Genomic DNA, 13504 nt, shown 5'->3' on the forward strand with positions numbered 1-13504 from the left:
CCTCCTGCCTGCAGATCCTACTTGCTGCGGAGCCTCTCGGAGGAGGCGGCCCCGGAGGGCAGACCCTGCGAGGAGAAGCTGCGGGGCTACGCCGCTGTCCTGGCCATCGGCTCCGGCCGCTGCAAGTCCAACACTCTGGGTGAGGGCCGGGGGGTGCTGGGCCTCAGGGGGCCTCCCCGTGGGTGAATCTTCCCTCAATGCTTCCAGTACCCAATTTCAAAGTGATCTCCACCACTGTTTGAACGAGTGAGTTGTGCTGCCAGCAGCACACTGCAGTCTCCTCAGTATGCTGCCAACTGAAACAGTTGGGCAAACCTTGAGAGGATCATTGTCTTGTGAGCTCCTCTGGATCAGTGAAATGTTTTTATAACCATATTGGAGCTTGTGGCATGGAATAACAAGGGGAACTATGAAATGTTGTATGCTGAAGACTTCTATGAATTAGTATTTGTGTCATGTTTTCTGCAGTTTTAATGAAGTGAAAGAAGCTGGGATGCTCTTAAACACTTAGGGATGATTTTTACTTGTAGACTTTTGAATTTATTCAGTGTCTGATCATTCTGTGTAACTGCAGGTCCAACCCTTGTCCAGAACTTACCCTCAGCTGTGCAGACCCTGTGTGAATCCTGGAACAACATCCACACCAATGAGTTCCCCAACATCGGTTCATGGGTGAGTCCAGCCTCAGGGCCTGATGTGCTGTGAGTGCAGCTGCAGGCATTGCTGGGAGCAGGGCAGTGTGTGGCTGTGTCCCACATCCAGGGCTCTGATGTGTGTGTGTGTGTCCCTCCCCAGCGCAACGCCTTTGCCAACGACACCATCCCTGCAGAAAGCTACATCAGCGCCGTGCAGGCCGCCCACCTGGGCACCCTCTGCAGCCAGAGCCTGCCCCTGGCAGCCTCCCTCAAGCACACCCTGCTGTCCCTGGTCCGGCTCACCGGGGATCTCATCATGTAAGTCAGGCCTTGTGTTACCCTTGTGTTCCACACCCTGCTGGCTGCTTTGCTCTGTGTCCTCCAGGGCTGACTTCAGGCTGTGTCTGTGCAACTATTACTGACCTGGTGCTGGTTCTGACCTAAACCTTCCAGTTCACAGTTCCAAATACCAAATGAATGACACAGTCTTTCTTTCTTCCTGTGGTATCTCCAAAAGTAAAGCTCCCTGAGTGAAACCTTTTTGTCAAATGTGAACTTGAAAAAAATGGGATATAAACTGACACAATACGGATCTAACTAATTAATTTGTGTTTTGTTATGATTCACTTGTGTGAAGTTTTTAATGTTTAAGGAAATGTGAAATGCCGTTTTTTTTCCAGGGACTTAGTCTAAAGTACTCTGAAATCAAAAAGTAGTTGTTGACACTGCAGACAAGCCCCAAAGCCACGACATATGATAATGGAACTGTCTAGGCAGATGCTGTAACTGTATATATACAAAAGTAACATGTAGAATTTTCCAAAGCGTGACTTTTTCCTGAGGAGGAGAATGTCTGGGCCAGTGTTTTCATCCCACCTTTTCAAAAGGGTTTCATCACTGGCTTCCATCCAGAGTTGTGCCTCACGTAACATGAATTCTGGTTTCCAGTAGGGATGATCTGTGATACGTCATGTAGAGAATTAACTTGTGTCCTTTTCCTTTCAAGCTGGTCAGATGATCCAAACCCACCCCAGGTGATCCATTCCCTGCTGCCCCTCCTTCTGGAGACCAGCACAGAGAGTGTGGCAGAAATCAGCAGCAACTCCCTGGAAAGGATCCTGGGCCCGGCGGACTCCGATGAGTTCCTGGCACGTGTTTATGAGAAGTTGATCATGGGGTGCTATAACATACTGGCCCATCACTCTGACCCAAACAGGTAACAAAGCTGTCTGCAGAGATTGGCTACAGCAGGGTTGCTTCTGGAACAGAAAAAATCAGCTTATTTTTATCTGCTGAAAGCTTCTGTACTTGTATACTATAAATATGAGATTTTTTTTTCACATTACCAGAATTGTGGAGTGGGGGTGAGAGCAAGAGAGAATGGGGAGGAGTAATGGTAGAAGAGACTTAAAGTGTAAAAGGAGCAGCTCTTTATAGGAATTTGTGTGTGAGATTTGAAAGGCCTGGGTTATTTTGTGTTTCTGGCTGGGACTTGCCTTACAGCATCATGTGTCCCTTTGTTCTAACTTGGTGGATTTGTTGGTGTTTATGTAAAGTTGTTCATCAATTGTTTCTCTCCTGTCGGTTGGAAAAAGAGCTTTCAATTGGTGGAAAAATTGCTGGAGTTGTAATGGCAAATAGATCACTTCTGGCCTCTCGGTACTGTTGTGATTGTTGAAATTGTTTTTAGGTGTTCTTATTTCTTCCTCATGTATTTGATCCTTATCTATTCCTCTTTTAATCCTCAGTGGCCTGGATGAGTCCATCTTGGAGGAATGTTTGCAGCATCTGGAGAAACAACTAGAGAGCAGCCAGGCCAGAAAAGCCATGGAGGAATTCTTCTCAGAAAGGTGAAGTCACCATGGAAGTTGTATTCCAAGGACTTCATTTCTCATCCTTGTTCTGTTAGCTTGTCAGTGTAGGCACCAAGGTGATGTTAATGCCATTGTGCAGGAAAATACAGACTCTGTAGAGCCAGGTTATCCTTCAGCCTTCAGGCAGTTCAGGAGAGTGGGAAGAGATTCTCAGGGGGAGAGGACCTGGATCTTCATCCAGATCAAATACTCAGCAAGGCCTCACCTGATCAGTGGGGAGTCTTGGAGGATGATTGTTCTGTCAGAGCAGGTTTCTGAGAGATGTTGCTCCAAGCTGCAAAATCCCAAATTCTCTCAATGCTTCTGTGGGGCTACAGGTTGATAATTCTAAGAGCGGGGAGGGGTTTAGAACCATAAAGGTAAGTTGTGCTGGCAGCAGCCTAGAACAGCTGTGATAGAAACACTCTAGCACAACCACAGTGTTCTGAGTATGAGGCGAGCAAGAGGAAAGGCTTTCTCCATCAGAAAGCTGACCATTGCCTGGTTTTTCTTTCTACCTGTTGAACAGTTCAGAATGAAAGCAGCCTGGTGGCTGTACATTGTTAGTTTGGGAGGGAAAGACAGGAAAGAAAATCTTGACTTCTGTTTTGGAAGCCAGTTCAGGCCCTTTTGTGACTGGATATGTAGAGAACACTGAAATGCTACTGAGGAGCCCTTTTATGAGTTTTGGTCTGAGCTGGGTTTGCTGTTTGGCTGCAAGCAGTTTCTGTGGTTTGGCTGCTGAGCAGTGCTAACACAAACTCCTGCCAGTCTGAAACATGAGGGTGGAGAGAAATGGAGCCAGTGGAAAAGGGGAGTGGGCCGCTCTTTACAAAGCTGATTTAATTCTCCCCTGTGTACAGTGGAGAACTGGTGCAGATCATGATGGCGACGGCCAACGAGAACCTCTCGGCCAAGTTCTGCAACAGGGTGCTGAAATTCTTCACCAAGCTCTTCCAGCTGAGTAAGTGCCAATAGGATCTCCTCCCTCCTGCCTTTTCCACTTCACACTGTTCTTGTATTGTCTGAGATTGGAAGGTGCTTGGAAGAAAATCCGTGGGAGGGAGTGGGATCACAGCTTCATGCTTTCAAGGAAAGCCATTTCCACATGTGTTTCTTGGAGCATCTGTCACTGACAGTAACTTCCCCCCCAGCTGAGAAGAGCCCCAACCCCAGCCTGCTGCGCCTCTGTGGCTCCCTGGCCCAGCTGGCCTGTGTGGAGCCTGTGAGACTGCAGGCCTGGCTGACCAGGATGACCATGTCCCCACCCAAGGACTCGGATCAGCTGGACGTGGTGCAGGAGAACAGGCAGCTGCTGCAGCTCCTGACCACTTACATTGTTCGGGAGAACAGGTAAAGCACGGCCTTGGTCCTGTCTTGTGTGTGCTCTGCCTTCCTCTTGCTCTCTAGAGCAATCTCGTGAGAGTTGCTGCTGGTTCTTTGTGGTACCTGTGTGAAACTCTCCTCTTTTTGCTCAGCCAAGTGGGGGAAGGCGTGTGCACTGTTCTGCTCAGCACTCTGATACCAATGGCGACGGAGATGTTGGCCAATGGGGATGGCACGGGCTTTCCTGAGCTGATGGTCGTCATGGCAACTTTGGCCAGTGCAGGACAAGGGGCAGGACACCTCCAGCTTCATGGTGCTGCTGTGGACTGGCTGGGCAGATGGTAAGAGTGAACTCTGTACTGCTGATGCTTCATTTGTGGGGTTTTTTTTTATTTATTTTCTGGTGTTTTTGGGACAGAAATTTGTGTTTACAGATAATCCCTTCTCTCTTAGTTTATTGTTTGTTGTTTGGGATATAAAATGTCTGAGGGAGGCAGATCTGTGTCCATCTGTTCCAAACAATCACTTTTTGTTTCTTTACTCTGGATTGTTTAGTTACTGCATTTATACATCCCCTGTTGTTCAGTTAAAGCAAACTGAATGCTTGACGCAGTCGGTCAGGACTGAGTTTATGCTTCCCAAAGGCTGTCAGCTGGAGTGAGGGGTTTTGGACTCCCCATCCCAGGAAGTGTTCCAGGCCAGGCTGGACAGAGCTTGGTCCATCCTGGGATAGTGGAAGGTGTCCCTGCCCATGGCAGGGGATGGGATGAGATGGGCTTTAGGATCCCTGCCATCCTAAACCATTCTGTAGTAATTCCCAGTGTTCTGTGTTGCAGCAAGAAATACCTGTCTCAAAAGAACGTGGTAGAGAAAATGAACGCCAACGTCATGCAAGGGAAGGTAAGACTTGTGCTGGTGCTGCACTTCAGGAAGGGCTCCCAGGCACGAGTTCAGCTGTCCTGGTTTGGTGGGACAGAACCTGGTTGGAATTTTAAACCAATTTGGCAAAGGGGTCACTCTACTGTGTTCACGCCCTGTTGCAGCTGTTGTGTGCTGTGGGCTCTGATTGTCCTTGCCTTCTGCTCCCCAGCACGTGACAATCCTGGAGTGCACGTGCCACATCGTGTCCTACCTGGCCGATGTCACCAACGCGCTGAGCCAGAGCGGCGGGCAGGGCCCCAGCCACCTGTCTGTGGACGGCGAGGAGCGCGCCATCGAGGTGGACTCCGACTGGGTGGAGGAGCTGGCCGTGGAGGAGGAGGACTCTCAGGCTGAGGACTCGGTAGGCAGCAGGCACAGGGGATGCTGCAGAGGACAGGAGGGCTTCTTTTGAACCTCCCAAATCACTCAGCTTATCAGTTGAGAGTTTTGTGTTCACTGAGTGAAGGACCCTATATGTTGGGTATGGAGGAGGGATCTGTCATTCCTGCCTAGATGTGTTGACTTTGCGATGTCAACAAAAATTTAATCTTTATTTTTTTAATTGAAAGGAAGAAATGGAATAAAATGGGTTTGTTCCTGCTGGTTGGCTTGCAATTACTAGTTTTTGTATCAGCAAGCAACTTCAATTAGTACTTTAAGTGCTGTTGGATGGTGAAAAAAAGCTGTTAGGGTATGTTCTTTATTTTTTGTATCAATATTTTTGTTACTGTTTCTTTTTCTTGGTAACCATTTCATGTTACTACAATGTGTCACCATCTCCTCTCTCCATGTCCTTTGATACCAGCTGCCTTCTAGCTCAGTGTTGTTGAAATTTGCTCTTAAAATGTACCTTTGGTTTCTTGGGAATTTATTTTGTACATGTACTTCACTGTAGCTGCAGTTATGACACCTTCCTAAAATGATTTTCTTCTGGATAGGATGAAGATTCTCTCTGTAATAAACTCTGTACCTTCACCATCACATATGATACCTTCCTAAAACAATTTTCTTCTGGATAGGATGAAGATTCTCTCTGTAATAAACTCTGTACCTTCACCATCACACAGAAAGAATTCATGAATCAACACTGGTAAGAATCTCAAGCTTGTGTTCAGAGTTTCAGCCTGGTATTTCTGGCCATTGGGAAGGAAACCAATGTAGTTTGTGAGCCTCAAGGCACTGCCTGTCAAAACTCACCTGGCTTATTTTGGGCAGGTACCACTGTCACACTTGCAAGATGGTTGATGGGGTTGGTGTTTGCACAGTTTGTGCTAAAGTTTGTCACAAGGATCATGAGATTTCTTACGCCAAGTACGGATCCTTCTTCTGTGACTGTGGAGCCAAGGAGGATGGCAGCTGCCTGGTAAATTCTTTATGTCTTCAGATTTTTAAGTCCTTTTCAGTTTTCTATTCTGCAGTAAGTGGTGTCAGGATTTGTGTATGCAGGAGTGCTAGGACTTGAAGGCTTCGACTTTATAATGAACCCTCAGAATTTACAGCTTACCTGGAAATTATTTTTTTTGCACCAAATAAGAGCATTGGTAAATCTGTGTCCTGTGACTCCTGAGATTCCACCTGCCTTTACAGAATTTGCTGCCCAGCAAACAACACCTTTTCCCATGTTTTCCACTAGCAGCTAATGAAATAATTATATCTTAAATATGGAAAGTTTTTAATCCTTGGGTGTAGAGTCAGGATGTTATTTCTTTAGAACTGTGCTTGAATTGCTGCTTTTACAATCTGTGTTCACTTCATCAGTAGCCAGGGTGAGCCTGGCTTGGGATTTTAGTGCTACTCTGTCGTTCCCAGGCATTGGTGAAGAGAACTCCCAGCAGTGGGATGAGCTCTACCATGAAGGAATCAGCCTTCCAGAGCGAGCCCCGCGTGCCCGAGAGCGTCATCCGCCACGCGAGCACGTCCCCAGCTGAGAAGGCCAAGGTCACCATCAGCGAGGGCAAGGGCCCCGACGAGGAGAAGCCCAAGAAGAGCAGCCTGTGCAGAAATGTGGAGGGCTGTCGAGAGGAGCTGCAGTCCCAGGTATAATTGTCAGCTGCTGAACAGAGTTGGGCTCTCATGAGGATCTTGGGCAGGCTGGGTTGGCTATAAGCTGAGATGAGAGGGTCAAAAAGGGTCTCAGGCTTTAAAAAGCAGTTTATGTGCAGCTCCCATCAGGAGCATCTTATTCCTCATTTGCCTTATCTGTTTCTTGTAGGCCAACTTTTCCTTTGCACCTTTAGTGCTGGAAATGCTGAATTTCCTGATGGATGCCATCCAGGTCAACTTCCAGCAGGCTTCAGCCATGGGGAGCAGCAGCCGTGCCCAGCAGGCTCTCAGTGAGCTCCACACTTTGGACAAATCGGTGGAAATGACAGATCAGCTGATGGTACGGAACAAAAGGAATTAACAGAGTGTGAATGGGGGGAGAGGCTTTTAACCAGACACATTCCAGTGACACCCTCTGGATGCTTTCCCTGGCTCAGGTCCCCACCCTGGGCTCGCAGGAAGGCGCCTTTGAGAACGTGCGCATGAACTACAGCGGGGACCAGGGCCAGACCATCCGGCAGCTGATCAGCGCGCACGTGCTGCGGCGCGTGGCCATGTGCGTGCTGTCCTCGCCCCACGGCCGCCGCCAGCACCTGGCTGTCAGCCACGAGAAGGGCAAGGTGAGCCCCCACACGGAGCCCTGGGCTCCCGGGGGAAGGGGAGCAGTGCTGGAGCTGCTGGGCTGCAGAGGGAAGGGGAGTGGTGCTGGAGCTGCTGGGCTCCAGAGGGAAGGGGAGTGGTGCTGGAGCTGCTGGGCTCCAGAGGGAAGGGGAGTGGTGCTGGAGCTGCTGGGCTCCAGAGGGAAGGGGAGTGGTGCTGGAGCTGCTGGGCTGCAGAGGGAAATGGAACAGCGCTGGGTTCCCAGGGAAATAGAAAAGTGCTGGATCCTGGGGTTCCCAAGGGAAGTGGAACGGTGCTGGATCCACTGGGTTCCCAGGGAAAGGGAACAGTGCTGAGGGACAGTCAGGACTGTGGATTGTTCTGCCCATCTTGAGCTCTGGTGTGAAGTTTTGTGTAGCTATGGAGAACCTCTCATAGGAAAAACTGTTGAGGAAAAAGAGTTCCTGCAGCAGGAACAGTGAGAACAGCTCACTGCCATCACCCACATCACTGCAGCCACCTGAGAGGAGCTTAGAGTCAGGTGGGGGTCCATGACTCAGCGAAAGGACAAGAGGAAATGGCCTTAAGGTGCACCAAGAGAGATTCAAATTAGTTACTATAAACAAAAATTTGTGTGTAGGAGTGGTCAGATATTGGAATAAGGTGCCCAGAGAGGTGGTAGAGTCACCAACTCTGGAGGTGAACATGGCACTTGGGGATGTGGTTTAGGGGTGATTATGGTGGGGCTGGGGTGATGGTTGGACTCAGTGATCTCATGGATCCCTTCCAGCCTTGATGATTCTGTGGTTCTGATTCAGAATCAGCTGAGTAACTGTGGGATCTGGAATTGAAGTGCCTGACTCCCCCCAATTACAGTCAGATAACCATGTCCAGTCTGTGGTTCTGGTTCTGTAACTGGGATCTGGAATTGAAGTGCCTGACTCCCCCCAATTACAGTCAGATAACCATGTCCAGTCTGTGGTTCTGGTTCTGTAACTGTGGGATCTGGAATTGAAGTGCCTGACTCCCCCCAATTACAGTCAGATAACCATGTCCAGTCTGTGGTTCTGGTTCTGTAACTGGGATCTGGAATTGAAGTGCCTGACTCCCCTCAGTTACAGTCAGGTAACTGAGCTGGTTCTGTGGTGCAGATCACAGTGCTGCAGCTCTCAGCCCTGCTGAAACAAGCCGACTCCAGCAAAAGGAAACTGACCCTCACCCGCCTGGCATCGGCGCCCGTCCCGTTCACTGTGCTGAGCCTGACTGGGAATCCCTGCAAGGAGGACTACCTGGCTGTGTGTGGGCTGAAGGTGGGTGCCTGGCAAACCCTTTTGCAGGGAGCTGCAAGCATCAGCTGAAAGCCAGCTGTGTTTATTTCCTCCAAGGAGTTGGCACAGAGCTGCCTCCAAAGTTCTGTCACTAATTCAGCTCCTGATTCACTTTCCTAGTAGGTAGATAAGGTAAAAGAAGCAGGACCTGGATGAACAATATAATTAATGAGACAGTGCCTTGAAATAATATTTCTTCATGTATTTTAACTGATTTTGTTTTAAGACGAGCCAGTGTTTGGCTCTTGCTTAAAACAAAACACACCCAAACTTAGTGTGTTAAAATTAGTCTGTAACACTTAGTGTTCTTTGGCAAGGACTCCTCTTTTTTGTATTCCCCCAAATTTAGATTCAATTTTCCCAGTGCAGAATCTACAGATGTGTTATTTAGCTGAGAAAAAGCTGTTCTCTCTTTTTCTTTTCAAATCTTCATGTTATTTATCTTCAGTGCAGGAAACTGAGATTTAGATTCTCTGAATCGTTATTTGCTGTAAGAGAAATGCTGACTTTTAAGTCCATTTTTGGCTTCAAATATTTGTGAACACTTTGTTTTAATATTTAACCAATTTTCTCCATTACTCCAGGATTGCCATGTGTTAACGTTCAGCAGCTCTGGATCAGTCTCTGATCATTTGGTGCTTCATCCCCAACTGGCCACTGGGAATTTCATCATCAAAGCCGTGTGGCTGCCAGGATCTCAAACAGAGCTGGCCATTGTCACTGCAGACTTCGTGAAGGTATGTCTGGCCATGAGCTGTTGTTCTGGCAGACATCAGAGTCTGGATCCTTGGGGAGTTGCATGTGGGAGAATGTAGTAATATTCTTAGAACTAAATTGGAAATATAAATTTGGGATGTTTCTTGCAAGGAAAAGCAAACCCAAAGAACTTAAAGAGAAAAAAAGCCCCAAATTGTAACATCTCATGGGGATCCCCTCATCTCAGCTCTTGTTCATTTGCACTGTTTTGTATCATACAGTTAATTACAATTTAATTACAGTCATTAAATTGGAATGAAATTGTAATAATTGATTTTAAATTGTAATCAGTTATTACAATTTATAATCATTGTAGTTAATAATTTCCTCGTTCTTCCCACAGATTTACGACCTCTCAGTAGATGCCTTGAGTCCAACTTTCTACTTCCTCCTACCGAGTTCCAAAATCAGGGATGTCACTTTCCTGTTCAACGAGGAGGGGAAGAACATCATTGTGATCATGTCTTCTGCTGGCTACATCTACACACAGCTCATGGAGGAGGCCAGCAGTGCCCAGCACGGGCCCTTCTATGTCACCAATGTGCTTGAAGTCAACCACGAGGACCTGAAGGTGCTGGTGACTTCCCTTTCTCTCTTTTTTTGCATCTTCCATTTGAAGGCAGAAGTTTCCTTCTTTTTTTTCCTTCTCCTTTTAAACCCCCTGATCTAGATCAAGGAGTTTTCTCATTCCTCTAAAGAGAGAAATATCCTTACAGTATAAGGAGGTGGGGGTGAAAATTAAACCCCTTGATCCTTTCATCTAGAAAATGGAGCATGTTTTCCATGGCTGGCTCTGAAGTCATGCCCAGCAGGATTTCTCAGCAGGGAAATAGCTTCAGAGCAGTGCTGTTCTCAGAGCAAGGCACTCCAAAGGTGCAGGAGCAGAAGGGATAAATCACCATGGCTGGGACTGGAGAGCTGCAGTCAGCCTTTGTTTCTACTCTTGAGGATGACCTTTAAAATCTCTCCAGTGTTTTTACCCCAGCCTGCTTCAAAACAGGAATAGATGAGAAGGAGGCTCTCAGGAAGGTCTTTCATGAGCTGGGCATCCAGGGGATGCTCCATGTGACACTGTCACACAGAGCTGAGGCTCGCAGCTGCGGGAGCTCAGGGTGTTACCTACAGCCTCCGGGTGTGCAGGCTCAGCATCCCCTCCCAGAGCCTTTGAAGTGTCTGATGGATGAGTTCACCCAGGAGTTCAGCTTAGAAAATTGTCATTTAGGGCTCTGTTCTCTCACTGCTGGGGAGGAGGGGCGGCTTTGGGAATAATTCCATCGTAAATTTAAAAGCCTGACAGAGTGTTTGGGGATATTTGTGTTTATGTTAAATGCTGGCATTTCTCTGGATCCCCCAGGACAGCAATGGCCAGGTGGCAGGAGGAGGGGTGTCAGTCTATTACTCCCACGTGCTGCAGATGTTGTTCTTCAGCTACTGCCAAGGCAAATCCTTCGCAGCCACCATCAGCCGGGCCAGCCTGGAAGTGCAGCGGCTCTTCCCAATTAACATCAAGAGGTGAGGATCCTGGGGGACACTCCCTGCGTTTTTATTTCTTTCTTTTTATAATAAATACTGCTTATTATTAAACATCCCAGCTCTGAATGGCCAGAAGGTGTGGTGAAAATTCCCTGTTGACTGATGATTTCTTGCTACTTTTCGTGGTCCTTCTGTCCTAATGGACTTGGATGATCGTTATAGGTCCCTTCCAGCTCAGGAATTCCATGATATCCCAGTTGCAGGATGATTAGAAACCAAAGCTGGCTGTTTCAGCAGTGGGCCATTTCTGTCCTAATGGACTTGGAGGATCGTTATAGGTCCCTTCCGGTTCAGGATGATTAGAAACCAAAGCTGGCTGTTTCAGCAGTGGGCCACGCATGCATTTTGTCCTCCCAGCAGGATTTCAGAGCAGAAAGGTGTCTGCAGAGCAGTGGAGCTGCCCAGAGTGAGCTGCCCGAGGTGCAGCCGCTGGAACCGATGGGATTATCCGCCCTCACCGAGGCGGCCGAGGAGGAAGCCTTTGTTTCCTTTCAGCACCACTGCTGCAGTGGACCTCGTGCATTGTGCATGTTAAGGCTGATTTTCAGACTCCCTTGAGGGAAACCAATCTCTTACTCTATGAATGTAGCAAGAAAAAGACAGTTCTATTGTGTGTTCTGATCTGCAGTGCTGGGCACTCAGACCACAGACTCTTCACTGGCCTGACACAAAGCCACTGTCACGAGTGGGCTCTGAAGGAGGGTCAGGTTCCAAGAGTTCCTGAACTCCAGTTGAGTTTGGCTTAGTCTTTTTGCAGCTCTGTTTCCACTTTTTCCAGAGAGCAGACACTGATTCTCCTGCATTGATCTTTGCTTATTGCTGCTGGGTGTGTTGAAACGTGGAACTGTTCATCCATTCAGATAAAAACATTGCTGAAAGCCATTTATAAATTGCCTCCTTGATTTGGGGCGTAAAATGCAACACTAAGCCAGTTTTTCCTTGAGTTTGCAGGGTAGGGATCAGGGCTGAGGCCTGGGATGCTCATGGTTTCTGCCTGCTGTGGTGACTGTTTCAGGTTTCTCACCTGTAAACCAGACACTGTTTATTAATGCAGTGCTTGAATCTCTGCTCAGTACAAAGCCTTAACTGATTTGAACACAATGAAATTTGTGTGGTTTTCCTTGTGCTGCTCCTTAAATGAATGTTATTGTGCCCTTTGTCTATTGCAGTTCCAATGGTGGCAGTAAGACTTCTCCAGCCCTGTGTCAGTGGTCTGAGGTGATGAACCACCCTGGCCTGGTGTGCTGTGTCCAGCAGACCACGGGTGTCCCACTGGTGGTGATGGTGAAGCCAGACACCTTCCTCATCCAGGAGATTAAGACCTTGCCAGCCAAAGCAAAGGTTAGTCAGGGTTCCTGTTATTCTGTCAGCCAGATCTCCAGTCTTGGCAGCTTTTCTAATACAAAGAGTTTGTTCCTCCAAGCGAGAGTTGCCAAGCCCTTGCCTTGCCTTGCAGATCCAGGACATGGTGGCCATCCGTCACACGGCCTGCAACGAGCAGCAGAGGACCACCATGATCCTGCTGTGTGAGGATGGCAGCCTGAGGATCTACATGGCCAACGTGGAGAACACGTCCTACTGGCTGCAGCCCTCTCTGCAGCCCAGCAGCGTCATCAGCATCATGAAACCCGTGCGCAAGCGCAAGGCAGCCGCCATCAGTAAGGGCTCCTCTCATCACCTCTGTCACTGATTGTCCTGGATTGCAGGATAAGTGTGTATTGTATCTGCCATCTGTTAGAGGTGTGGCAGTTATCTTCTGTCAATAGAACAGGATCAAGGTGCCAAAATCTGTCTTGGTTTGAAAAGACAGGTGTGTGCTGAGGAAGGCAGGAGCCTCCCCTGAAATGGAAAATGTAAACCCCCTCCCTCTGAATTGTTATAAATTCGAAGTTAAGGGATTCTCAGGCAAAGATATGAGAGCAGGAATAACAGTTCTTTATTAGGCAAGAAAATAAAAATTAAACAAACAATGCAGTAATACAAAACAACCCTGACAGAGTCAGAATAGGCCCTGACTCCCTGTGGGTCAGGGTGGTGGCACAGTCCCATCCCATGGGGGCTCAGCCCTCCTGCAGTGCCAGCTGTGGCTCTGCTGGAGCAGGGATCCTGCACAAGGGGGGAGTTTTCTTCTGAAGCTCTAAGAGTGGTGTAGATGGGCCTGCTCTTCCTCTGGGAATGCAGAGGAGAAGAAAGCTCCTCTGGGAATGCAGTGGACAAAGGCTGCCCTGGTGTTCCAGATCTCAGATTGTATCCAGGTAGGAATGCTTGGCTCCTCCCCCTGGACAGAGTATCTCCCAGTGGGATGCTGGAATTTGATCAGCCATGCAGGGACACTCAGTGGCCATGAACAGCAGAGATCTCCTGGAGGGAGGATTGGTTGTGGAAGAGATAAAGAAAACTGCCCAATGAACAAAAGATAACTGCCCCACCTCTAACAGATGGCAAATAGGATACACACTTATCTTGCAATCCAGGACACTAATGGGTATTGATCTACATCATCTAAAGA

The 13504-nt window shown here is 48.2% G+C and overlaps 1 protein-coding gene across 1 annotated transcript in view; it reads left to right on the top strand.

Moving 5' to 3' along the window:
* UBR4 (ubiquitin protein ligase E3 component n-recognin 4) overlaps positions 1–13504 on the top strand; it is an 85069-nt gene that overhangs the window by 16938 nt on the left and 54627 nt on the right. Inside the window, exons 27-47 of the mRNA XM_039703158.1 lie at positions 15–139; positions 575–672; positions 796–953; positions 1642–1851; positions 2384–2485; positions 3352–3452; positions 3643–3841; positions 3967–4155; positions 4651–4714; positions 4905–5096; positions 5755–5825; positions 5951–6098; positions 6545–6772; positions 6948–7118; positions 7216–7398; positions 8530–8688; positions 9291–9443; positions 9806–10033; positions 10817–10974; positions 12165–12336; positions 12452–12653. Of these exons, the coding sequence (XP_039559092.1) occupies positions 15–139; positions 575–672; positions 796–953; positions 1642–1851; positions 2384–2485; positions 3352–3452; positions 3643–3841; positions 3967–4155; positions 4651–4714; positions 4905–5096; positions 5755–5825; positions 5951–6098; positions 6545–6772; positions 6948–7118; positions 7216–7398; positions 8530–8688; positions 9291–9443; positions 9806–10033; positions 10817–10974; positions 12165–12336; positions 12452–12653 (3311 nt within the window). The remainder of the gene's footprint in view (positions 1–14; positions 140–574; positions 673–795; positions 954–1641; positions 1852–2383; positions 2486–3351; positions 3453–3642; positions 3842–3966; positions 4156–4650; positions 4715–4904; positions 5097–5754; positions 5826–5950; positions 6099–6544; positions 6773–6947; positions 7119–7215; positions 7399–8529; positions 8689–9290; positions 9444–9805; positions 10034–10816; positions 10975–12164; positions 12337–12451; positions 12654–13504) is intronic.

Source organism: Passer montanus, unplaced genomic scaffold (genome assembly GCF_014805655.1).
Source record: "Passer montanus isolate IOZ18808 unplaced genomic scaffold, ASM1480565v1 scaffold160, whole genome shotgun sequence".
NCBI lineage: Eukaryota > Metazoa > Chordata > Aves > Passeriformes > Passeridae > Passer > Passer montanus.